At 45.2% G+C, this 27,185-nt stretch overlaps 1 protein-coding gene across 4 annotated transcripts; it reads right to left on the reverse strand.

Moving 5' to 3' along the window:
• Nucleotides 1-611: 611 nt before the first annotated feature.
• On the reverse strand, nt 612-26,987 carry OSCP1 (organic solute carrier partner 1). 4 transcript variants are annotated; one of them, XM_080654255.1, is made up of 11 exons: nt 26,762-26,967; nt 21,946-21,975; nt 17,993-18,147; nt 15,991-16,158; nt 15,169-15,249; nt 6,740-6,843; nt 6,162-6,290; nt 5,174-5,243; nt 3,494-3,633; nt 2,041-2,104; nt 612-1,877 (listed from the first exon to the last, which is right to left on the reverse strand). In XM_080654255.1, the coding sequence occupies exons 1-11, from the start codon at nt 26,871-26,873 to the stop codon at nt 1,761-1,763; spliced, it is 1,170 nt and encodes a 389-aa protein (XP_080510381.1). In that variant the 5' UTR covers nt 26,874-26,967; the 3' UTR covers nt 612-1,760. The 4 variants fall into 4 exon arrangements, with proteins under 4 accessions (XP_080510381.1, XP_080510380.1, XP_080510383.1 ...); XM_080654254.1 differs by having other exon boundaries at nt 15,991-16,161; nt 26,762-26,952; XM_080654257.1 differs by lacking the exon at nt 21,946-21,975 and having other exon boundaries at nt 26,762-26,987.
• Nucleotides 26,988-27,185: the final 198 nt, after the last annotated feature.

Raw genomic sequence — 27,185 nt, forward strand, 5'->3', positions numbered from 1 at the left:
CATGCCTCCCCTTGAAGTGCACTGGGCACTGTGTGTGACACCCTTGTTCCCCGTGGCCTCGTTTTAAACCAACACTGATGTGTTGTTGGTCCTCAGTTCGCACACTTGCCCGTTTCCCCATCTCCTTTCTTCTTTGCCTCCTCCCGACTCCCCTGCTTTTTCTGGTTGCCCTGAACCACCATGCCCTTCAACTTGTTTGTCTCAATATTTGTGCGAGTCTGGAGACATGAAACTCAGATTGCCTCATCACCAGGCTGCCTTACCAGAGATCCGTATCTTGTTGATTTACCGAGAGGACAGATACATTTGAAACCCTGGGCATTGCTCTGCAGTAGGTGGAGGGAGGAGGCTACTGCTTCTCAGCAGCTTGTGGCCAACCTCCAAGGTCCCGGGACATGCTCAGAGCAGACAGTGAAGTTCAGGTTTGTGGCAGCGCGGTGGAGCCAGACCCAGAACTGGACAGAAGCTTCCCTTTCATTCAGCACCCAGAGTGCTTGAAAGAGACTAAAGGAGTTTGCAAGCCTGTAACAGGTGTTTTACAGCAAACGTCTCTCCTCCCCAAAGGACCTTTCGGGGCGTCTTTGTAGGCAAGGAAGTGTAACTTTCACGGGCAGGCGGCAAATTACATTTATTTGGTGATTTACCTGTTTGTGACCAAACACTAGGCAAGCTAAGGGACAGCTTCCCTGGCCCTCATATTCCAGAAGTGTGTGCCTCCCCTCTTGCCAGGGTGCGAGGGCCTGAGTGTTCCCTGTGGTTGGTCCAATCTCAGGTGATGACCGTTGCAGCTCCGTTTCTCTCCTACCCTCTGCCATTCTGGATATTCCTTCCACAGGGCTGATGGACCTTGACCTCTGCACATTAGTTGGCCCTGAGCCCACCAGTTACTCAGTCCCAGGCCTTCCTGAAACAACGAAGGCAGCCCCAGTCTGATATTTTATGTGGATCCCAATTACACTTGGCATTGTGCCCAGGGAAGTAGCTCATCTGGGACACGGAAGGTAAAATGACTCACCACGTGCGCCTCCCATGAATCCAACTTAAGGCTCTGTTTGGCCACGGTGGAGAGGCAGAGGAGACGGTGTCCTGGCACACCATGCTGGGTGTCTTTAGGAGGCAAGGACACTAAGTGGCCGAGGAAGGCTCTGGGGATGCAGCACTATTTCCTTGGTGCGCATCTCCATAAGGGAGAAGCCCCCGCCACGTATGGATGGAGAGCTGTGCAGAGAACTGCGGGTGCCCACGTGCTCTGTGTGGGACCCAGATGCATGCTCCCGTCACACGGCCTTGCTTCCCCTGCCCCTGAGGTTACAGTTCCCAGGGTGCAGGGAGAGGAGAGCTGTCTAAACTGGGCCCCAACTGCATGAGGCAACTGCCTTTTCCACTTATTTCAGACTCACAAGGCAGGATCCATTCTAGAAAGCTCTGAAGTTTGGTGACGATTCACAGGCATCTGTGAGCTGTAGGTCCCCACAGGAAAGCAGGAAGCGCCCCTTACCAACTCCGAGGCTTGAACCTGTGGCCCAGGATGCTTGCATGGTTGTCATTAAACCAGAAGGAAAACGGGAACAGATGTGTATGTGCGAGCCTTCCAGAGAGTGTGCTTCCTGAGAGACTTGAGCAGTCCATTCCAACATGAATAGGAACAAGAGGTAATGGCTTCTTCACTCAGCAGGAAACTAGCAGCATCCTTTTGCATCCTCCAGGGTCCGCATCAGGCAGCCTCTCCCGCAGCGGAGGGGTGTGCCTGGTCCGCACCGCTATAACTCGTCCATCATGGCCAGCAAGTCATCCCCCTTGCTGGCACTCCACCTTGGCTGGTCCATGACCTCAAACTCCCCCATGATCCGAGCCAGCTCTTGGTTCCTTTGCTGGTCCTGTTTGAGAAATGAGACATGCAGTTGGTATTTCATTGTTATCCCACCGCTGTGATGCATTTCAGCTCATCACACTGACTAGAGAAGGTATGGCCTTGGAAGGTCAAGGTTATTACAGGGTGAGGAGGGGAATAAGGTTTGGTGTGGAGTCCCCCGGACACACCTGAGTAGCTTGTATGTTGACAACTTCATGGGATAACTCTTCTGGCCTGGTTAGCGCTGCTTTTCTGTATGAGATGGTAGAGAAATAGGTCAAAGGTTAGAGTTCTCTCCCTGCCAGCGTGACAAACTGGCACTTGATAATTTGGCAATCTATTTTTTTTCCTGCCTCATCTCCTGCCATTTCCCTTCAACTTTGTTTCCTATATGCCCAACCAATGCCCCCGCACTCCAGAAAGTCACATTCTTTTATGTCTCTGTGCCTTTGCAAATACTAAACTCTGCCAAGAATGGTTCTCCCTTCCTCTACTTGGCAAATTCCAAGACCCAGCTCAGATGCCAACTCTTTCAATCACACTTATGACCCGGCACTGACATGGCCTATGTACACATTCATTCTCCTACTGCGCAGGGAGCTCCCGAGGACAGGCCCTAGGTCACATGCTCCATCTTTGTGTCCCCAGCACTTACCATAGTACCTACCATACAGACATACACAAAAGAAGTCAGTTCAATGGATAGGGAAATAGAAGGCACCCCCATCCCCACCCCCAAATATTTGGTTGTGAGGAGGATCACATGAGATAATGAATGCAAAAGTGCTCTGTAAACTGTAAAGCGCTATAAATCTCAGTCAATTACTACCACTACTGGTTGTGGGGAGGCCATCTAATCTCAAAGATAGCATTCTTTGACCTCCCTCCTCTGGCTTCTAAACAGACGTTCCTCGACTTGATTATCTTGACTTCTAATACTTTTTTTAAAAAAATATACTTCTTTATTGATTTCAGAGAGGAAGGGAGAGAGAGAGAGAGATAGAAACATCAATGATGAGAGAGAATCATTGATCGGCTGCCTCCTGCACGCCCCCTATTGGGGATCGAGCCCACAACCCGGGCATGTGCCCTTGGCTGGAAAAAAACCTGGGACCCTTCAGTCCGCAGGCCGACACTCTATCCACTGAGCCAAACTGGCTAGGGCTTGACTTCTAATACTTCTTGTTCAGCTGTGCTGTGAACGAATCCAGCAGGTTCCGGCTGTTTCACACTGGGGGGCTCTTCTTCTTTTAAATACATTTTATTGATTTTTTACAGAGAGGAAGGGAGAGGGATAGAGAGCTAGAAACATCGATGAGAGAGAAACATCGATCAGCTGCCTCCTGCACACCTCCCAATGGGGATGTGCCCGCAACCAAGGTACATGCCCTTGACCGGAATCAAACCAGGGACCCTTCAGTCCGCAGGCCGATGCTCTATCCACTGAGCCAAACCGGTTTCGGCGGTGGGGGGAGGGGAGGCTTTTCTTTAACCAGGTTATTGAATTTGCCGGCATGTCATTTGTGGTCTTTACACTTGTATTTATAAGTGTCACTGGTTTATGAGTGGTCACTTTTTTGGCTTAGCACACTCAGGATTTTTATATAAATAAGTCTTTAAAGAAACAGATTTAAAACATACTCTTCCTCTTCGTCGGTGGTAAAGAGATTCAACCGGAATCCTGGCTCAGGGCCGCTGGGTTTCTTAATCTCCATTCCTCCCATCAGCTTGGCCAAGAAATTCAGCTCTTCTTTAGCAAGAGGGTTTGGAGCAATGCTTTGCTGCAGAAAAAAATGTCATGATTTTTAGCCACATGAAAGTGATCATGTTTCCTGCTGAGACCCAGAGACCCAGGGTGGTATTATAAACCAAGGCAAAGCAATAACTATTTACATTATTTCTGGGAAGAACTGGGTCCAAATAAAGCATAGAAAACAGGCTTCACCAACAGAGGAACAATCTGCGTCAGAAGCAGAGGGACTCTAGCAGGGCAGCAAACCAGACACTTTCACGCTTTCAGGATGAGTGGAAGGCCCCAGGGATCCCATTGTCCTCAAACTACCTCCCTCTTTGAAGAACACTGCTTCCTCTCCAGTCAGTCTGGTTCCCTCAAACTGAGGGCCCCAGGTCCCAAGGCACTCATTGCCTAGGAGCTACCACGCTGCCCTCTGGTGGTGACCATGGTGAACACACCCTGCATCCATTCCCTCCTCTCAGGCTTGCCCTCTTCGACCTTCCCCCTTCTAACATGGCTCTCTAACCCAGCCTTTCCCCGCTCTGCCTCTTCTGGCACTCTGCCGCCAGTTATCTAAAACACAGTTCTCCTCTCACCTCTTCCTTGCTCGAAATAAACCCTTCCGTCTCCTGCCTAAATAACAAAGTCCCAATTGTTTACGCTCCTTCCTAATCAGGCCCCGTACAGGTGTCCCTGTACAGCTGAACCTCTGGCCACCTGCCTCAATTAGGCCGTGATCTAGTCATGTGGGAGAGATGCTGCCTCCCTGCTCCCCCAACACTATGCTCTCCTGCCCCTTGGTGACTTTGCCCAAACTGTCACCTGGTCTGCACGCCCATTTCTCCTTCCGGCTGCTGAGTATCTTATCCTTTCTAGAGCTCCACTTGAATGTCACTCCTTCTGAACAGCTTTCCTGATTCCGGTCCCCTGATCCCAGCCCACTGGACAGAACACACAGCACTTCGTTCAGAACCTCCACTGAGTGAAAGTTACTTGTTCTATCGCTGTCTTCCCAGCAATATACGCCCCTTCAGGATGAGACCCCATCTAAGCCAGCTTTGTGTCCCTGGGTACCCAGCCCATGGAAGTAGTTCAACGAATGTTTTCCAAATAACGGAATATTCCATGATTTGTCCTGTAGCTAGCTGGTAGGTAGTTCATTGAGAATTTGTAAAGATGGAATTCAGAGAACCTAAAAACCCATGTTGAACTTAGCTTTCACTATAAAGGGGAGCACTGAAAAGGGACATTTTAATGGTCGGGGTGCACACAGGTGCTGAAGTCAGCAGCCCTGGACCTGATGGCACTGGTTTGATGCTAATTTCACATGTCCTGCTGTGTGGTTCCACTTAATTATGGTGATTGAGCCAAGCCTAAAATTACCTAATTAGTCAGATCACTGGAGGTCTCCATGGGAAACTACAATTAAAAACCTGTGTACTTATAAGGCTGAATCGAGAAGATTGCAAACAATGAGGGAAATGTTGGCTAGCTTTGAAATCGAGTTCCCACCCTTCTCCCCATCCGGACTTTTGTATCTAGAAGTAAGCTCAGAAGATAAATAAATACAGGAGGCAGAGGTTCACCTGTGTCTGTGAAGCTAAGTTCTTTGATGTTCCAGATGTATGGGTTTCCATAGGCCGGTTCACACTGTACCTGGTTGTCAACAGAAAACTGTGAAAATGTTGTTTATCCCTTTAAACTGACTTCCTTCTAACCCCTAAGTATAGCTCATGGCTTTTTTTTTTTTAATAAAATTTTTATTGATTTCAGAGAGGAAGGGAGAGAGATAGAAACATCAAGGATGAGAGAGAATCATTGATCAGCTGCCTCCTGCACGCCACACACTGGGGATTGAGCCTGCAACCCAGGCATGTGCCCTGACTGGGACTCAAACCGTGGCCTCCTGGTTCAGAGGTGGATGCTCAATCACTGAGCCACGCCAGCTGGGCTAGCTCGCGGCTTTTATTTTGAGATGTTTAAAAGTATCCAGAAAGGTGCTGGGAGTACAGAATACAAGTAAGTGCTTGTCAACTGCTCAAATTTTACTCCCCCCCCCCAAAAAAAAAATACCTGGGAAGCTGTGTGGAAGTACCTCGCCTTTCTGAATCTCCAGGGCCACTTAAATTATTTATCTTTTTAAAAAAATATTTTTTATTGATTTCAGAGAGGAAAGGAGAGAGAGAGAGAGAGAGAGAGAGAGAGAGAGAGAGAGAGAGAAACATCACTGATGAAAATCGCTGATCGGCTGCCTCCTGCATGCCCCCATTGGGGATCAAGCATGCAACCTGGGCATGTGCCCTTGACCAGAATCAAACCCGGGACCCTTCAGTCCACAGGCTGATGCTCTGCCCACTGAGCCAAACCAGCTAGGGCTTAAAATTATTTATCTTTTAAACCTGATGTCTGGAAATCTTAGGTGCCCTGTGAAAGTGGGAGGGCGCGGCATGCATTGTGTCTGAGGGGAAATCACTGCAATTGTCAGCAGGATTTCACGATAGAAGTCAGGTTGGCTTTCTAAATAAGGTGACTCCCTTGGACTTGAACTCATTCAGGGAGGGAGGATTTGCTTACATATTCGTTCCTAGTTTCAGGACTCGGTCTCCATAAACTTCAAAAGAACCTTCCTTTGGCGCAGTGACATAGTTTCCACCATGCGGGAATTCCACCCTCCTCACTTCTTCGCCTTTGTTGTTGAACATTCTGCAATACAAAGTATGACATGATGGGATGTTCTCCACGCCTGGGTAGTCCTGGAGGCGGCTTTATTCTTTGTACTGTGGGACAAAAAGGAGTTCATGGGCTCTTTCAAGATAAAGGTGCCGGTTGTGGTAATAATATTGATGCAATAATATTTATTATGTGCCAGGTGCTATGTAAGCATGTGAGAGCATCATTATCTTATTCATCCTCGGGTCTGGGAAGACAAATGATGAGCCCATTTAATAGATGAGGAAATGAATGCTGGAGGGTGGGGTGGTTTGCCGTGAGTGTCTGCCAAGTGGCAGAGCTGGGACTAGAACCTGACCCCCTAACTCCCGTGCTTTACTGAGGAAAGGAAGGGCCCACCGAGCTGCATTCTGTGTGGAGGCCCACATACTGGTTTCACAGAACCCCAGACAATGGTCTGACAATTACTACTGAGAATTCACCTGATGAGTCCGGGAACTTCAGTTCCCCAGGGAACAGGCCCAGACACTGGCAACACAAAGCGACCATTAGAATTCTGAACTTTGTCCTTTAGAAATATGGACACCTGGAAAAAAAATACACGTATTGTCATTTTTCCTGGTATATCTTCATAGACATGAGCACTGTGAGGATGGAAAGTGTGCAGTGCGTTGGGGATGTTACCTAGTGAGTTATAACCATAAGAGGAAAACTCACCATAGCTAACATCTGCAGAGTTACAGTGTTTTTACAAACAAAACTTCGTTTGAGCCTCACAGAAAATCTAGGTGAGGTGCATTACTCCCTCTCCCCCTTTTTAGCAATTATTATTTTAAAATATGTTTTCACTGATTTTTAGAGAGAGAAGAAAGAGACAGAGAGAGATAGAAACATCGATGAGAGAAACACCGATTGACTGCCTCTTACACGCGCCCCTCCCCCACCCCCCCAGATCGAGCCTACAACCCACAACCTGTGCATGTGCCCTGACTGGGAATCGGACCAGTGACCTCTTGGTGCATGGGCCAATGCTCAACCACTGTGCCACAGGGTCTGGCTTACCCCTGTTTTCAAGATGAGAAAGCCGAGGGTCACAGAGTAAAGTGACTTGCCCAAAGAGAACAATAAGAGACAGGGCAAGGATTCAAAACCAAGGCTGACTCCAAATTCCACGCCCATTCCTTGGTTCCCTGTTAACTTTCCATATAGCTGTGAGGCTCGAGCTGTAAGAACCTCATTATCACCATTTTACAGACGAGGAATCGGCAGCTCAGAGATTAAGACACTTACTCAAGGTCAGCCAGCTCATGGGGCAGAGTTGAGGATTTAAGCCGGCCCTTGTGTATCTGACTCTGGAGCACAAACTCTTAGCCCGTGCTGGATTGACGAGAAGAGGCTGGAGAGGGAGAATCCAGCTGGCAATGGTTTGAAGGTCTTTTATGTGTCTGAAAACACCATATATGCTTATTTCTACTCCTGGGTTTGTGCACTCTGTATTGAGGTCTTGGTCAGACTAAATCCCATAAACATTTTGCAGTTAATTTTGTTGGATCTTAGCTTCCTTATCTGTGAAATAAGATGAACTTGAAAGTCCTTTCACACTCTGAGACTATATTTGTAATATCATCAAGGATATTGTATGCCAGGCAGTGAAAATGCAAAGTGGGAGGAGAAACCAAGATGGCGGCATAGGTAAACACCTAAACTGCTGCCTCGCACAATTTCAAAACTACAACTAAAAGACAAAATGGACATCATCCAGAACCACAGGGAAGCTGGCTGAGTGGAATTTCTACAACTAGAAGGAAAGAGGAAAGCACACTGAGACTCAGAGGAGCTGCAGGAGGCAGAGGTACTGAGACAGGCGCCGTGCGCGCGTGAAGAGGACTGGCAACTGAGTGCGCGGCTGGCTTTCTCAAGCGGGAGGGAGACAAAAGCTCCCGACTGCGCTGAACTCCAGTTCCAGGTGAGACTCTGGGGACTCAGACTCATATGGGGAGAAACGGGACTGTCAGGAAAGAGAAAAGTACACTGAGACTCAGAGGAACTGCAGAAGGCAGAGGTACCGAGATGCGTGCGTGGAGAGGGTGGGCAACTGAGTACGCAGCTGGCTTTCTCAAGCAGGAGGGAGACACAAGCTCCCGACTGCTCTGAACTCCAGTTCCAGGCGAGACTCTGGGGACCCAGACTCATTCGGGGAGAAACTGGACTGTCTGGCAGTGGGCAGAACTCGAGGGCGGCTTTCTCTCAGAGGTGCTTGCAGCAATTACCACCATGGGACACTGAGACACAGGGGCCTATTAGGGCAGGGCTGATGGGAAGCCAATGCTGTCTGTTCTGCCCTGAGACTCCGCCCCATCCAAGCTGAGCACAGAGGCTTTTGCAAGTCCTGTCTCATAAGAGTGTCTCCAGCACAGAAGTTCTCCCATCGTAGACACAGCTGATCCTCACAGCCAACTGGCCTGGAGGTCAATTCCTCCCAGTGATACCAACAACAATCAAGGCTTAACTACAACAAGACTGTGCACACAGCCCACAAAGGGGTGCACCAAGAGTGTCCAACTCAAGTGACTGGGGAGGCTGAGCCACTGGGCCCTATAGGACACCTAGCACACAAAGCCACTCTATTAACTCAGGGAAGCAGCCAAAATGCAGAGACAAAGAAACAGGTCACAAATGGAAGAAATGGAGGAAAGCAAAAGACTGGATATAGAGTTCAAAACCACGGTTATAAGGTTTTTCAAGAATTTTCTAGAAAAGGCCGATAAATTTAGTGAGACCCTTGAGGATATGAAAAAGGACCAACTAGAAATTAAACATACACTGACTGAAATAAAAAAATATTATACAGAGATCTAACAGCAGACTAGAGGATCGCAAGAATCAAGTCAAAGATTTGAAATACAAAGAAGCAAAAAACACCCAACCGGAAAAGCAAAAAGAAAAAAGAATCCAAAAATATGAAGACAGTGTAAGGAGCCTCTGGGACAACTTCAAGCGTACCAACATCAGAATTATGGGGGTGCCAGAAGAAGAGAGAGAGCAAGATACTGAAAACCTATTTGAAGAAATAATGACTGAAAACTTCCCCCACCTGGTGAAAGAAACAGACTTACAAGTCCAGCAAGCGCAGAGAACCCCAAACAAAAGGAATCCAAAGAAGACCACACCAAGACACATCATAATTAAAATGCCAAGAGCAAAAGACAAAGAGAGAATCTTAAAAGCAGCAAGATAAAAACAGTTAGTTACCTACAAAGGAGCACCCATATGACTGTCAGCTGATTTCTCAACAGAAACTATGCAGGCCAGACGGGAGTGGCAAGAAATATTCAAAGTGATGAATAGCAAGAACCTACAACCAAGATTACTCTACCCAGCAAAGCTATCATTCAGAATTGAAGGGCAGATAAGGAGCTTCACAGATAAGAAAAAGCTAAAGGAGTTCATCACCACCAAACCAGTATTATATGAAATGCTGAAAGGTATTCTTTAACTAGAGGAAGAAGAAGAAAAAGGTAAAGATAAAAATTATGAACAACAAATACATATCTATCAACAAGTGAATCTAAAAATCAAGTGAATAAAAAAAATCTGATGAACAGAATAAACTGGTGAATATAATAGAATCAGGGGCATAGAAAGGGAGTGGACTGACAATTCTTGGGGTGAAAGGGGTGTGTGGGGTGCGGGAAGAGACTGGACAAAAATTGTACACCTATGGATGAGGACAGTGCGGTGGTGGGGGGAAAGGGCAGAGGGTGGGGTGGGAACCGGGTGGAGGGGAGCTATGGGGGAAAAAAGAGGAACAATTTTAATAATCTGAACAATAAATTAAATTAAAATAAAAAAAGAAAAGAAAATGCAAAGTGACAAGAATTTGTAAGCTGCCGAAACCGGTTTGGCTCAGTGGATAGAGCGTCGGCCTGCGGACTGAAAGGTCCCGGGTTCGATTCCGGTCAAGGGCATGTATCTTGGTTGCGGGCACATCCCCGGTGGGGGGTGTGCAGGAGGCAGCTGATCGATGTTTCTCTCTCATTGATGTTTCTAGCTCTCTATCCCTCTCCCTTCCTCTCTGTGAAATATCAATAAAATATATTAAAAAAAAAAAAAGAATTTGTAAGCTGCCAGTTTAGGCTGTGACAATGGACTGTCTAGGGTACATCTTAGCTGGGCCACTCCTCGGCTCTGGGTTTTTGGTATGTTATATACCTTCCAGTTGGCCCCCGATCTTCTCCACAGCCATGCTCCTCCGTGACCCCATGCTCCAGCCGAGCTCAATTGCTTGCAGCATAACCAACTGCCTATTTGATATTGCTACTTGGATGCCTAATAGGCATGACAGTTGCTCAGGACAAAAGCTTAGTATTCATTCTTTATTCTTCTTTCTCTCATTCCCCACATCTGACCTCCCGCCCCCCTCTCTCTCAGAGCCTTTATTGAATTTATGGGGTGGCACTGGTTAACAAAATTATACAGGTTTCAGGTGCACAATTCTACTATACATCATCTCTACACTGTATGGTGTGTTCACCACTCCAAATCAAGTCTCTATCACAATTTATCCCCCCTACATGCATCTGATCTCTTAGTAAGTCTTATTCCTCTTGCTCTGAAGGTACTAGTGTATCCTAAATGTGAACATGTCTCACTGTCTTTACTGGTAGCACCCAATCCAAGAACTTTCATTTTTTACCTAATTTCCGCACACTTTTCCAACTGCTGTCTTACTTCTGCCCTGATCTCATGTAGTTCATCTTCCAGAACACGAATCAGATCACCCTAAAATGCTTCAAATCTTTTCTTCACTCTTAGAATAAACTCCTTACTAGGGTCTAAAGGTAAGTCAACTGTAGGGACCAGTTTGTATATAACTGGCATCTTCTATGACGAGTCAGTGCGGTGCTGCACAGGTTGTAAACTTGGACCATCATTCTGGCCTTTACAAGCTTCGATCATGCTGGCTTCCTCTTTGTCCAAGGCACACTTGATGCTTTTTTCCATCCAAGGGCCTTCGTACTTGCTGTCACTCCATTTAGATGCCCTTTCCTGAGATCTCTGTTGTTAGTCACAGTCTCAATTAAAATGTTTGTTCTCAGCCCTAGTTGGTTTGGCTCAGTGGATAGAGCATTGTCCTGTGGACAGTGAGACATGTTCACATTTAGTTGGTTTGGCTCAGTGGATAGAGCATTGTCCTGTGGACTGAAGGGTCCCGGGTTCAATTCCACTCAAGGGCACATGCCAGGGTTGTGGGCTCCATCTCCAGTGGGGGGTGTGCAAGAGGCAGCCGATTAATGATTCTCTCTCATCATTGATGTTTCTATCTCTCTCTCCCTCTCCTTTCCTCTCTGAAATCAATAAAAATATATTTTTAAAAAAAGTCTGTTCTCTGAAAGGCTGTAATTGATTCTATCATCTAAGGATGTGCTATCCAGTATAGTAACTACTAGTCAAGTGTGGTTATTACAATTAAAATTAAATTGAAAATTCAGTTTCTCAGTCACACCAGACCTATGTGGCTAAAGGCAACCATACTGCACAACAGGGATAGAGGGCTTTTCCATCACAACAGAAGGCTCTATTGCACAGTGCTGGTCTGATCAACATCCCACCCCAGTTGCCCTCTATGACTTTATCCTATGTTGCCGTCTTCCTAGAAGTGGTCAGAACCAGAATATTATTGACTTGTCCTCTCTGTCTCTCCCTGCTAGCAGAGAACCCCCTTAAGGCAAGGCCTCCTTCTTGCTCACTTACTTATTTCCAACACTGAAAACTGCCTGGCATAGAGTAGGCACTTAGGAAATATTTGTTAGACTGGTTTTCCAGGCATGAAACATTTCCAAGTGGAGTGGATAGTGGAGTGGAAATATAAGGAACATTCCAGGATGAGGCAACGATGTTTTCCAACAACAGAAGAACACAAGGAAAGTGCACGGTGGAAAGATGTGTGAATGGGAACGAGAGTGCGGGAGAGGGTGGGTGACCTGAGGGGCCCATCCTGTAGGAGGTAACTCTGGAGGAGTTCTGGAGGGCTGAGAGGGGTTGCTCAGGATTCCAAACGGAAGTGGTCTTTGGGCAGGCTCTCTGGCCAGGCCCGAGAGCAGGACAGGGCAGGGCCTGGGCTGCATTAGAGCACTCCAGTGACTCATGATAATGCAGAAAGCTTTGGTGATCAGAGGAGGAGTTTTGGTTAAACAATGAACAAGGAAATGATAGATCAGAGCTGTGTTTTCTTCATTTAGTTAGTTGGTTTTGCTAGCAAATCTAAAGACTATCAAGACTGCTGAAAACAGAGAAGATCTGTATAGGCAATCACAAATTGCAGCCGAGCTAAATACCATTCAAGACCAGACTTGGAAAACCAGCCAAATGCTACAGATCAGTGGCTGAATTCTGCCAGGAGGTGGGAATCCTATTTCTCTTGATGAATGTTCTGATGTTTCATTACTTGCCCATTTTAGCAATTAAAGCTTAATATATTTTGTGGTTTAATATATTTTAATATTTTTGTTATAGACATATTATTAAGAGTGTCTTTTCATTATAATTAATTTGATCTTGTCAGACTTGAGAAGTCATTATGGCTGCTATGTTACTACAGAGCATAAAATAACGTCCAAGCGTGCAGTCTTGATAACATGATGCAGAGTTTCCAATAGTTTAAAGCAATGCAAAACTTAATCATATTTGTACTTTCCTATTTTTTATTTTAATCAATGACTATTAGAGATCTTAATTTATATTGATGCTATTATTGCTCCATCCATAGCAAATATAATTTTTCATGAGGATTAATAATAAAATTGGCCTCAGAGTTGAAATCTATTTGTTTTCCCCAGTCCATGGAAGGGAAATAACAATCAGGGGCTAGACATATTCTAGTTCTTCTTTTTCTGTGAATTCTGTTTTGTGGGTATGTTACACATGCATATGGACAAAATTCAAAGGTTCAAAGGGAATACAATGGAACCTAAGTCTCTCTTGTACCCCCAGGGCACCCACTGTGACCAGTTTCTTGCCCATCCTTCCAGAAGCACTCTATACTATGCATATGTTGGCAAATACATATACGTTACATGCGCTGTGTCAGTTAATCCTCTCAACAAATGCTAAATGGTCACCATCATCATGTCATCAGGAGAAGTGATGTGCCCGAGGCCATGGAGCTGTGCTGACTCAAACACGAGAGCGTTGGACTCCAGACCCCGGGATCCTTTTGCCATATCAGCCATCTTCCCCACATCAGTGTGTTAAATGATGGGAAGGAACAAAGTCCTGTCCAAGAGAGACAGGCCCCGCATTCAGAAGCTCAGAAATAGGTTTTTAAAAGTTAGGGTGTACAGTTGTCTGGAGCAGACATGACAGGAGGAGGCAGCATCAACTGGGAGGCAGCAGCCAACAAGAAGGATGAGGGCCTGGCCAGGCTGGTGGCAACAGAAATGGAAAGAGGGCGTGGACATTGAAAAGGCAGACTCTAGGGGCCTCAGAGGCAGTTAGATGAAGAGCAGAGAGGGGAACCCTGGCCGGTGCTGCTCAGTGGTCAGAGCGTCAGCCTGCACACCTAAGAGTCTCGGGTTCTATTCCCAGTCAAGGGCTCGTACCTGGGTTGCAGGTTTGATCCCAGCCCTGGTTGGGGTGTGTACCGGAGGCAACCAATTGATGTCTGTCTGTCTGTCTCTTTCCTTCCTTCTTTTCCTCCCTTCCACTCTCTCTAGAAATCAATGGGAAAAAATGTCCTTGGGTAAGGATTAACAAAAAAAAGAAAAGAAAAAAAGGAAAACAGACCAGAGAAGGGGAATCACAGGTGGCGCTCTGGTTCTGAGAGAAGTGAGTGAAGGAATGACGTTGCTCTCAAAAGAAATCAGGAAGTTGAGGCAGGACTTGAATTTTGGAGGTGAGTTTAGGTACAGACACGAAATTGTAGGCACCGGTGGGCATCCCCGTGGAGAGTTTCAGGTGGAGATGCTGGTCTAGATGGCAGGGCTGGGGCAAGGGTGGGCTGGAGGTTAGACTCTGGGTGAAAGGGCTGGAAAGTGGGGAGGGAAGCGATTCCAAAAGAGCAGGGGGCGGGTGGAGGGGAGAAGGTTTGGAGACAGGAAGAGGGAGAGGAAGGGGTGAGAGGCACAGAGATGGAAAGGGTAAGGGAAGGCCAGGATGGCATGGTGCCCGACACCAGGAAGGTGAGAGCTTCCTGGAGGAGGGCAGTCTCTCACAGCCTCAGATACTGGAGAGTCACTATGACGACAGGTCTGGGGGAGGCTGTGCAATTCACATCAGGCTGGGGGCCTTGAGGGCACATGTCCTCTGGAGAAGGGAAGAAACCAAGGAACACAGGTAACTGGGAAGGAGTGGCAGTCTCATTGTCTTCCTTGGTCCATTTAAAAACTGCTGAGATTTGCATCAGAAAGTGGATCATTTGAGACAGCATGGAGGGACCTGGAGAGTACCATGCTAAGTGAAATAAGTCAGTCAGAGAAAGACAAGTATCACATGATCTCACTCATATGTGGAATCTAAGTAACAAAATAAACTGATGAATGGAGTGGATCCAGAGACTCGAAACATGGAACAGAGTGCAGAACCTCAGAGGGAAGGCGGGGAGGGTGGGAGGTAATCAACCAAGGTCCTTGTATGCATATATGCATGGCCCATGGACACAGAAAATGGGCGTGAGGTCCTGGGGTGGAGATGGGCTGGAGGGCGTCAATGGGGGAAAAAAGGAGACATATGTAATACTTTGAACAATTAAAAATTATATTTTTAAAAAAAGAAAAGAAAGTTGCTCATTATGGAGCCAAACACTGAGGACACCACTAACTGGGCAAGCTCAGCCCTTGTCTGCCTGTCTGTGTGGCACCCCATTTCCCTAGGACAGCAGTGGCAGGGTGCTCCTGGGCCTGCCGTCACTCACCCGGATGTGCAGGTCCTGGAAGAAGGTGAGGAGCGTCTGCCGGATCAGCTGGAACTCCCCTGCAGAGAGACGCCCGTATACCTGCAGAGGCAAAGCAGCAAGAAGCGATTCACTTTCAGAAGTGGGAAGTGCAGACAGGTAGGGGTAGGTGGGTGCTCAGGGATGGGAGCCATAGCAAGGTGAGGACTCGGCTGCTGGGGCGAGAAGGGCAGCAGGAGAGCCAGCACTGCCCCCTCACAGACCCCATCATGCCACACCCAGCAGGGCACACCACCTCTCCTGTCCCCCACAGACCCAGAGAAGCCGTTCCCCAAGATTTAGCAGAACATCCACCACCAACCCCCTTTCTGAAAAGTTAGGAGAAAATGCTAGGCTCTGGATCATTGCTTTCCCAATTTTGAAGGCAACCGTTAAGAGGTCCTAAGATGATAATGCCTCTTGTATGACCAAAATGGATACTTGGGAGATTTTTAGAGTTTTCTGGGAGAGTGGCAGGCTTTGCCATTCCTCATCCTGTTCTCTCTGCCATAGAATCATTCCGTTCTTTTTTTTTTTTTTAATATATTTTATTGATTTTTTACAGAGAGGAAGGAAGAGGGATAGATAGTCAGAAACATCGATCAGCTGCCTCTTGCACACCTCCGACTGGGGATGTGCCCGCAACCAAGTTACATGCCCTTGACCAGAATCGAACCTGGGACCTTTCAGTCCGCAGGCTGACACTCTATCCACTGAGCCAAACCGGTTTTGGCTCGTTCCGTTCTTAACAGAGGAATGAGAGCAAGTATGGGGCTCCGAGGTGATAAACTGATGGTGTCTTACTTCAATCAGCTGCCGGAGAGTCTCATCCACTAGATGCAGGAGGGCTGGGTTGTCTTGGATTAATCCCTTGATGGTATCTAAATGGTTGAAAGTAACCAGCAACACATCCTTGGGACGGGGACACAGCAGTACTTGATATTTCAAAGCCATAGTCATCAGGTCATAGAGCTGCTGACCCATACACGGACAAAATAAATGGGATCATAAAAGCAGATGTCAGAACCTTCACACAATGAAGCAGTCAAGCACTTACTGAAAACCAGTATTGGGTATATCATACAGCTCAGGTGACGATATCAGTTATCCCTCAAACCAAGTTATTTAAAAAAATATATGTTTTCATTAATTTTATAGAAAGAGGGAGAGGGAGAGACAGAAACATCGATGAGAGAGAATTATCGATTGGCTGCCTCCTGCACATCCCATACTGGGGATCGAGCCTGCAACCCAGGCATGTGCCCTGACTGAGAATCGAATTGGCGACCTCTCATTGTATGGGATGATGCTCAACCAACTGAGCCACACCAGCCGAGCAAACCAAGATACTTTTGAGAGTAAAAGGGGGGTGATATTAATAATTAAGCCAGAACAACAGGGTTAGACCAGGACATTCCTGGGCAAACCAGGATTTCTGGTCAGCTTATTGCTGATGGAACATGTTTAAAACAATATTGGCAGCTGTGGGGCCCTGCACTGGGTGCTGGAGTTGGAGAGCAAAATCCCGAAATCAAGCCCTCCACTGCCACTGACTAGGTGAATGGGCTTGGTGAAGTCCTCCCATCTCTCTGAGCCTGAGTTTTTGCATCCATAAAAAATAGTCTCGAATGCAGCTAACGAAGCGCTCAGAGGGACATTTACAGCAGTAGATGACTGCATTTCTCCAATCAACACCTAACCTCTCACCTTAAGAAACTAGAAAAAGAAGGTCAAACTAAATTCAAACCAAGGAGACGGAAGGATAAGAAAGCTTGGAGCTGAAATCAGTGAAATGAAGAGTTGAAAAACAGTAGATAAAAATCAATGAAACCAAAAGTTGGTTCTTCGAAAAGATCAACAAACCTTTAGCTAAATAACTGACAATTATTTACTTAGATTGACCAAGAAAATAAGAGAGAAAACTAAAATTACTAAAATCAGAAATGAAACAAAAGACATTACTACTGACTGATGGAAATGTTCTCTAATTAGATAGTGGTGATGGTTATACAACATTATGAGTATACTAAAAACCACTGAATTGTACACTATGAAAGGGTGAATTTTATGTCATATGAATTATGCCTTAATTTAAAAATGGCAAAAAGATATTACAAAACTAGCTGCGGAAAAGACATTAACGAATAAAGGGTTTTTGTCTTGGCTGGGTGGCTCAGTTAGTTGGAGCGTCGTCCATGCACCAAAGGATTGCTGGTTCGATTCCTGGTCAGGGCACATGTGCAGGTTGCCAACCCCAATCTATGTAGGCTTGGTTCAATCCCGGGCTGGGGTTTGTGTGGGAGGCAGCCAATCGATGTTTCTCTCTCACATTGATATTTGTCTCTCTATTTCAAATCAATAAAAACATATTTTAAAAATGTATAGGCTTAACTTAAAAAAATCAGAATGCCCTAATAATTTGTTCCCCAAAAAGATATATATGTCCCTGTTGTAAGTAAAGGCTGAGCAGTTTTGAATTTGCTTCAAAAACTTCCTGGTTGTCAGAGCTGAGATTTGTCAAGAACGAAGCAGAACTAAAGTTTTTAGGGTTGGGTGTTCATAAATATGGGCATGAAGACCAGCACTCTCTTTGGGCAGGTGGAGTGACATAAACTATAGAGGGACGGGTGTGGATGATGTCTGAGGTCCTTTCCAACTCTGAAACTCAACAACGAATATTTACAAGGCCATTTTTTTTTTTTACCAGGCACCATTGTGTACATCATCTCATTTGATTCCAGTCTACAATCATCCACCAAAGATACAAGACATGCAATCAAGGGGGTGGAGGCAACTGTTTGCTCACCTTATCCATGCTGGCCTGGTTCAGTCTCATAATGGAGGCATGAGCCAGGCGGTCATAGATGGTCCTGAGGGCCTTCTTGGAGTAGAGCTCTTGGGGTTTTAACAATTCCTCTATAAAGCTTTTGTTGAACATGGTTAAGACGATGTCATGAAGAACTGTAGCGACAAGAGAGAATACACAGCTAAGCAAGGTACTGGAGGAAGCTTAATTCAGGAGATGCTCTCTGTGTACAAATGGGAGGGAGGAGCCAGCCTACTCAGAGTGGGATGCTGATGTGCTTGGTGAGATCTGCTCCCTGGGGAGAAAGCACACAGATGTTCCAATAGAAGGCAGGGTCCAGAGTGCCTGATGAGGCCATCTCAGGGCAAACATAAATGTGACAATGTACAAATGTGTCGTGAGAGGTTATAAATCACTTTACATACTTCTCTCACTTGGTGATAGGGGAAATGTTTCTTCTTTCTTTAAAAAATATTCCTATAAACATTTTAGGTTAGATCTCTTCCTTAATGCGAGAAACAACATCACTCTTGTTGTTTGTTTAGCAAACTTACAACATTTTTACTTAAAATTAAATTTTATAAAAATGGGACCAATAATGGTAAGTTGACTATTTTTGGCAAAACATGTTATGAAAATTGACAAGTCTACCCACTGGTTAGAAATTAAAATGTTTCTAATGTTTCTACAAGACATGTACTTCATATAAGTACCATTTTAGAATGTCTTAATTTTTACATTTGATTTCTAATATTGATATTACACTGTAGTGCTATGTCTCAGACTATTGCTCAAATGGAAAACTTTCATCTAGTGAGAATAAAAGGTCCTAAGATGTGTGCAAACCAAAGTGTCTATAAATCTAGTCCTTCATTCACTCATTCAGTAAGACATTTTTTGCTACTCAAATATCATTAGTTGAGGGCTAGGAAAACCCTCTGGTACAAGAAATAGAAACAAGGATGGCTCAACACAGATTATTCTTAATGAAACCATGTATATTCTTGCCTAAAAAATATACATTCATAGAAATTAAAATTTGAAAGAAAACTGGTTACTTAAAATAATTACACAAAATCAATTATTAATCATGAGTGATTATTACTGAAAGATACAAATGCCTCTTTCTTTTGCCACAAAAGGACACACCAGGCATTGGCTGTGGCCATATATCTAAGAGAGTAAAGGCAAGGTAGAGCAGCGAGGTTGTGATTTCAGGCACCCTCTCTACCTTTAAGTAACTGATAGGAGTACCCTGAAGGCTCAGGCCAGCATTTTTAAACATGTCAAAGAGCATTTTTTGGGGGTGGGCAGGGGAAGCTCAGGGCTGGTTGTATTTAAATCTTTATTTTTGATTTTTGAATTTATTGGGGTAACTTCGGTTAATAACATGATAAAGGTTTCAGGTATACAATTCTATATGTATTTAAATCTTAAATGGAAGAACTACAGAGAGAGGAGGAAGGGGAGAGGGGGGAAAGGACCTTGACACAAAAGAACTAACACTTCTTACTGACGTGTTGAACTCACACTTGCCCTTTGGACTTGATTCTGGACTCCTTCCCATTAGTGAGGAAGAACCACATCCATTCCAAAACAGGGTATCCCTCACCTCTGACCATTTCAACCCACCGCAGCTTGCCCTTAATGCACGCTAACATGTCCCCAGTGTGGACAGCTTGGAGACATAACTCTTCCGGACTTGCCTCCAAGTCCTTTGACCTTTGACCTAAACAAGCAAGGACCTGCGGTACCGTAAACGGGATTTCCTAAACTCTTCCTTACTACAGCCTATATGAAATACAGGATTTGCAAGGAAACAGGTGCAACTGAAAACCCACACATAAGGCCTCCAAGGAGAGAGTCTGAACTTTCCACAGATTTCTGTGGGCCAGGGAGGAGTGCCAAAGAGGAAGAATTCAAGGCAAAGAATCACACCCACTCTGGCTGTGTTAATGCTTACAGACAGCTGCCATTCACCTCGGTGCTAAGTGTTGCTGTCTTTCAGCTCTTAGCAGGATCTAGGAAAATAGCTTACCCCCAAATAAGTCAGTGCTAGAACAAAGAAAGTCTCGAGGAGGTTGGGGCCACTCTGGCAAAGCAAAACGAGGCCTTTCCCTCTGGGAAGGGAATAAGCTGTATGTCACCACGGCTCTTTGCACAGGAATGTCCAGGAAGTTCACTGGCTGGAGAGAGAGTACAGCAGGCCCTCTCCCTGTGGGCAGAGCAGTGACCACAAATGTCCCCAAGGAGAAAACGGCAGTTCTATGGTTGGGCCCCAGAACCCAGGGTCCCCCTCTCATACAATTCTTTGGAAAGAATGTGGGGGCCACAGAAGAATATGGGGGAACAAGCCTACATCTCACAACGTTTCACCTCGCACTTGGATGAGGCAGGCCTACTACGTACCAGACGCTGAGGTAAACACCAGGGCGCAGAGGAAGGACATGTTGTCCTTCATTTGGAGAAGCAGTCCAGGTCAGATTTCAGTTAAACCTGAGAAATGGGTCTAACCACACCTGTCAGTCTATTTCAGTGTGAGTGTTTAGCAGTCACATGAGCTTTGCATCATTTCATGAGGCCGGAACGTTCTAGGAGCCAGGCTTCATTAGGAAAAGACTAAGGCCAGGGAGTGAAGTGACTTTTCACAGGTGCATTCTGAGTTTAGATTATGAAATTCGTTTCTGCTCACTATTTTGGAATGTTTAAGTTAAAATAAGCTCCAGTGATTCAGTTATGTATGCAAAAAGCCCTCAAAATCCACACTTCTCATCTGAAATTCTGCCACACATCAAGGGGTGGGCAAAAACCTGCTCAAGAGAAGTGGCCAAAGATGGTTGTGAAATATGATAAAAGCATATCAACCACTCCTATTGGGCTTTTCTTTGAGCCTGGCCTGATGAAAGCAACGGAGTATTTAATAAATCTCTGTTAACGGAAACCTCTGTTGTTTATGGGAACATGCCATTTGGAACCTAGGGTAAAAGAGAGAAGCTATTACTTCTGGATGGTTACGAGGCTTCAAATCCTTACCATGTTCCAGGCACTGGGCTTAGAAGCTTCCATGCATTATCTCATTTAACCACCCCCAAGACAACTCTGGATTATTATCCTTACTCTATCAAGGAGGAAAACTGAGTCTTATAGAGAGGTTAAAGTCCAAGGTCACACAGCTAGTGCTGGAGTTGAAATTAGAATGGGGCTGTTTGATTCTACTTCCCTTCCTCTTAAATCTTTTATGTTATCTCCTCAGCATACTCGGTGTGGTGAGAGCATTTAGACTACTGAGGACGATGGCTGATGACATGCATAAATTGCACCCAAATGTCGAATGATGAGAGCTACTCCTGACACTTAAAGAGGAGAAAGGCTAAGGCTTTGCTCTGAGGAACTGGCAACTTTTCCAGGTTTGCTGCTGGTTGTAGGTGAAGGGGAAACTGAATATCTGGCATGATAGGGCCATACTGCATGCGTGATATCATGCCTTCTGCCCACAACCCTGGCAGCCATGCAGCCACATGCTTCCATTTTCCTCAGTTGCTCAACAGATACCTCTGTGTGCTAAGGAGAATGGTTCAAGGCAGGTCACTCATGTTGAACCACAATTCTTTGGTAACATGATACTATCACAGAATTGCTTTAAGGACTACACTACAGGACAACCTACCCAGAAGTGTAACTACTGCCCCAGTTGTCCCCACAAAACTTAGAAGATGAAGAGAGAAAAGGTACCTCAGGTGCAATATGGCCTTGTGCCTAAGTTTGCTTGGTTTTCATCTTACATGCTGTCTTTACATAAAAGGTTCAAATACATAACCAATGTCTTAGCTAAAGAGAAACTCATGACTATTTTCTTTAAAATATTGAGAGTGGTCCCACTTTAAACCCCACTGATAAAGGACTGGCTGAACTGTGGATGCAGACTGAATACATGCAACCCAAAGATAGCATACCTCGTTTTCTGTCCACCTCTGTCCATTCATCTACATGAAGCATACAAAAAGAAAACACCAGTTCATGAAGCAAAAACATCATTTTCAAGGAGGCTTTAAAAATACCAATTCCAATGGTCTATCTGGTCTATGAAACTTTGTCATGTTTGCATCAATGTCTAATGTGAATACTCTACCTTCCATGTGAAACTTTTAAAAGGATGATGGAGAAAGAAGTTCCAAAAAAGCCACAGAGGCTCTATCTTACAGAGAGTGGCCTAGGAGGAGGGGAAACTCAGATTGACTAGCTACCCTGGGGTTTGTCTTGAAGGGCTCAAGCAGATGTCCTCTCTAATGCCACGAGAATACATATTATTCAAAATAAGGCTTTCAAAAAACACTGACTTCCACGAGGAAGAGTAATTCTAAGAACAGGAAGACAAAGGAGTTCCTTTTTTATTAAGGAAGATTTCCCTGTCTAGAGTACATACGGAACTGCTCAAATTAGAAAACATGAGATGTGCATTAAAAAGAAAAAAAATGTCTATTTGTTTCTGACTTACTTTTTATACATAGATGTGTGACTTCCAGGGTAAAAGAGGGGAGTAATGATGGGGCCACTGTAAAGAAAAGCCTTGAGGACAAAAGCAATCAGGGGACATCAAAAGGAAAGCAAATAAGGAAAAATGTACTTGTCTAGAGACATCTGTAAGAGCTAAGAACCTTTATGGGTTGAGACCTGGCTCTACCATTTACTAGCTATATAATTTCAAGCAACTTGTTTAACTTTAGTTTCTTCATCTGTAAAATGGGATCATAACAGAACCTACCTCATAGGGTTGTTGTGAGGATGAAATATGAAACATCAAGCACTTAGCTGGCTTCTCTTTTAGTTCCTCTTTCTCTACTGAAGGACACTGGACACTACCCATAAAGAATGAAAGATGACTTTTTTCCCCCCTTTCTATATATTTTGGGGAGATTTCAATCTAGAAAAACCACTGCCAGCTAAACAGAATTCTACACACACCCACATTTAAAAAACATTTTATAACTAATAGTCCCCCTTGAAAACATCTGCCACTAGATTGTTTCAAAGGTTATTTTTGCAGTTATAATAAAAAAAATACATGTGTCTTCAATGCACAATACCAATAGTTCCTAAGAGACCAGTCTGGAAGCACAGCCAGTACTGAGCCCTGATTGGCTGCAAAGGGCTCCCTTTGTAAGATCAGACTCCTCTGGGAAAATTCACCGTCACAAGTGTTTGGAGAGAAAACACTGGGGAAGCAGCACCCAGAGTAAGGCCTTCTTAAAGCAGATACCAGCTTCTGTAGCATAATGCCCACATCTGCTATCTTGCTGTGGCATTTATTTTACAGGTGGTCTTGCCTAAGAGGCTTGTGGGAATTCAGAAAGGTGGAGTTGCGACCCTCGTGAAGGTGTGTTTGGGAACAGTGATGCTGCAAGGGGCTCACCTACTCCAAGGGACAGTGACTACGGCTGCTGACAAAGTGAAGCTGGCAAGTGCATGCCCAGGGGTAGGAGGCATTCCCACCGGCAATGAAGCTCAGCTCCAGCAGAGGTCTCTGCCGTGCTGTGTGCTCCTGGCTCCTGTCCACTTGAAGATCCAGGGGAAGTTAAACAATGTCCTATTTTTCCATCATTTCTCCAGAAGACTTGCTTGTGACAATCCCATTTTAGTTATATTTTGAGTGGGAGGCATGCCCAAGGCTATCCAGAGCTGCCTGTTCAACTGGAACTAGAAGAATAAAAACAGAACCTCAACCATTTGGTTGCTCAGTACTACACTGTGATCTTCACGTACTGGAAAAATCAATGAATGGCTCTATGCCTCCGTTTCCCCTTCTGTAAGATGAGGAATGTAAACAAAATGTAATTGGGTCTTATTTATGAGTATTTTTAAGAGGATGGGAATGAGGCAAAGGCAGGTTTTATTATTCTCACTATTGCTTAAAATGTGGGACAACTTTCAACAGGCAACACTCAGAAGTTGCTCCATAGAGAGAGCACTTCCTTTCTGTTGAATGCTAAAGCCAGAGGCTGAGTTGTGGGGGAAAACTGCACTATCTGTACTGGCCTGTGGGAGCAGGATGGTCTCCAGGAGACCACTTAGCTGTGTAAGATAATGAAAACATCTAGAAGAAATATGGTTTCAATTCAAAGCTTCAACGAAGTCTAGTTTACTGTGTCGGGTGTTTTATGGGTCTCTATGCACAGGCATCTGTCACAGCGGCTCCTGCTTCCTGTAGCTACACCATCTCTATAGTGGCATGGATTAGTGTTTCTCAACTTTGAATCCCAAACTCTCAATCCTGCTTTTTCACTCTATCTTCTACAAGTCTCCATCAGCCAACCATGATACTTTTTATCATTTCTTTTAAAAAATCAGTTGGTATATTGGATATATATATTTTTCCAAAACCTCTCCCTTTCCCCCTGACCTTCCAACCCCCACAAAGATTCTGGTACAGTAACCATCAGATATGGGAGTATAGTGCAGTGCCTAAGAGTATGAGCTCTAGAGCCCGATGGCCTCGGTTCAAATTCTTTACTCTTCCTCTTACCAGCTATGTAACTCCGGGCAAATTAGCCTTAGTGTCCCCATCTGTAAAATGGGGATAGTAGTATTACCTACATGATAGGATAGTTGTGGGGATTAAGGTATTCAGGGAAGTCCTCGGTTCATGGTAAGTGCTTAATGTTTGTTGCTGTTGTCATGAAGAAGCTATGTTCTCTAGTTCTTAGAATCAATTACTGAACCAGACTGATCAAAAGCACTACCTCCAGTGAATGTGCAGAAGGGCTGGATCATGCTCCACTCAGCATCTCACGTGTATTCTGACACTCATCCCAACTGTGGAAGGAATTAGTCTATGAATGTGAATGACCAAAGATGGCTGACACTCCATTAAGCTATATCTAGAGAACCCCTAAGGACTACATCTCCTGAAGACAAATAAGCCAGTCCCCCAGTATTCACAAGGTCTTGCCCAGACCTCCTCTTGAAACCCAACATCTGCTATTTCTTATGCTAAATATATTAAATACATACATTATTTCATTCAATCCTTATGACTTGCTATATACTATGTATTATTATTACCATTTTATGGAAAAAGGAACAGGGTACATTCTAAGGTCGTACAACTAGTTAAATGGCAAAGCTGGAATTGGGACTCATATCTATATGACTCCAGAGAGCATGCTCTTAATTGCTAATTTACACTGCCTTCCAAGATGTAGACTACCCATCTAAGAACTGACTGTGAGCTCACTAATGCCTTCGCCGAAATGAAATCACACAACATAGGCGCCAAGGAAAACGGAACCTTCTAGAAGAAGAAGTGGCAATGTTACACAAAACAATGAATTTAAATAATCAGTTCAACATTTACTGAGCACCAATTTATTCTGGTCTAGGTATACTAGGGGCTGGAGTACAAAGATGAATAAGACAATCATGTGGGGGAGACACATACATAGACCAATACAGGGTAAAATGCTCAGTGATAAGGTAGAGAGACACGTACGGGTGCTATGGGAGTATGTGCAGGCTCTTTCCCATGTGGGAAAGAAAAGAAATCTTAAGCAGAATAATGCAAGACAAAAGAGAGTTACTAGCACAGAAGTGGGAGATTTGGGGTTAGAATGGAGATTATTAGCATGGAAACAGAAATGAACATGCTTTAAATGGAGACCTACAAGCAGTTTGGTATTAATATACAAAGTAGGAGGCAGGCAGGCAGTGGTGGAAGGTGGGACTTCAGAGGTGGACAGAAATCAGATCAGGAAGGGTCCTGAAATGTCCTGCCAAGGACTTGGCCTCTGCTCAGACAGCAGTGGAAAGCTGACAAAGCATTTTAAGTAGCTGGGACTATGGACAGATTTACATTTCAAAAAGCTCACTGGCAACAGGGTATGAAATGGATGGAGGGGGTGTGCTATAGGGAGCTCTTTTTATCTCTTTATGAATGGACTTGGACTCAATTGTACAGACCCAATAGTGAATATCTGAATATGTATGCTTAACGTCAACTGAGCATACAGATACTGTTGAAGGGAATAAATGTTTTAATTGTGACCATGTCAGTTACCTTTATATCAACTTTTCTTCCTCTACCTTGAAATATAATATGTAATCCTAGGAAAGTTGGTGAAAGCAATTGTTGGTTGAGAAGGGAGGAAAAGAGGCAGAGAAAAAGGATGGCAGAGAGTTCTGGGTGGCCATTTCTCTGGGGATTAGATGGGGTGTATATGGGAGACAGATTTTACATGTTAGAAACTGTCATATAATTATTTACACAATTGTATTCTTTTCCAACAGTTGGGATGGGAAAGAATTATACTTTTCTTATGTTTTCTAATTTATCTATGTTATCTCAGGACCTCACCTTTCTAGAAATAGCTTCTGAAATTAGTAAGACTGGCTTCCAGTTTATAAAGAAGGATACCACACAGAGGAGTGGAGTCAAAACCTGTCCCATGCAGGGTAAGAGGATGCTTGGACTAGCAAAGAGCATGACACCAGGTATTTGGGAGGGACCGGTTGTCAAGAGAGATTGGGAAATCACCTCGCCAATTTGAGGGGAGGAGGGAATTGGGGGATGGGGCATGAGGTACCGTAATAATATCCTATGAGGGTATTAAATCCCTTTGCTGTGAAAAGAACTTTTGGGGAATTTGACTCCTGAGGGGCCCTGACTGGATGGGCCTGTGGACGTAGTGAGAAGGGTCCCGGGTTATAAGAGTGCAGTGTGCAGGCGTGTTGGTCAGTCTATAATGGGGCTGGCTGTGCAGGCCGGGAGTCTCTCACCTCTGCGGGCCTTGTCTCCCGGGATGTTCTGGGCCCGCAGCCGCTGGTCCAGGATGTAAAGCATCTCCCCGCCCAAGTTCAAGAAGAGCAGCGGTAGTGTCCGCACCGACATGATGCCGAAAGCACGTAGAGCTGGCGAAGAGACTCAAAGCTGGGTAGCCAGAGACCTGGAGGCCCGACCACCGCGTCTTCTTAACCTGGTTGTTAGGGCAACGCCGCGGACGGCAAAACTAGCCAATCAGCAGGCCCTTTGTTGGGAGGCGCCCGGGGGAGGACGCTTATTGGGCTGGGTGCCCGAGACCTACGAGGTGGATTGGTCCGAGCCGGAGGCGGGCCCCGGCCGGGAGCGCTGGTTTTGACGTTCGGAAGCTGCGCGGAGGGGCTAGGGCCGGGCAAGGCTAGTGGGCGACAGGGGCTGGCGCCG

This window comes from Plecotus auritus, assembly GCF_963455305.1.
Source record: "Plecotus auritus genome assembly, chromosome: 2".
In the NCBI taxonomy this organism is placed as follows: Eukaryota; Metazoa; Chordata; class Mammalia; order Chiroptera; family Vespertilionidae; genus Plecotus; species Plecotus auritus.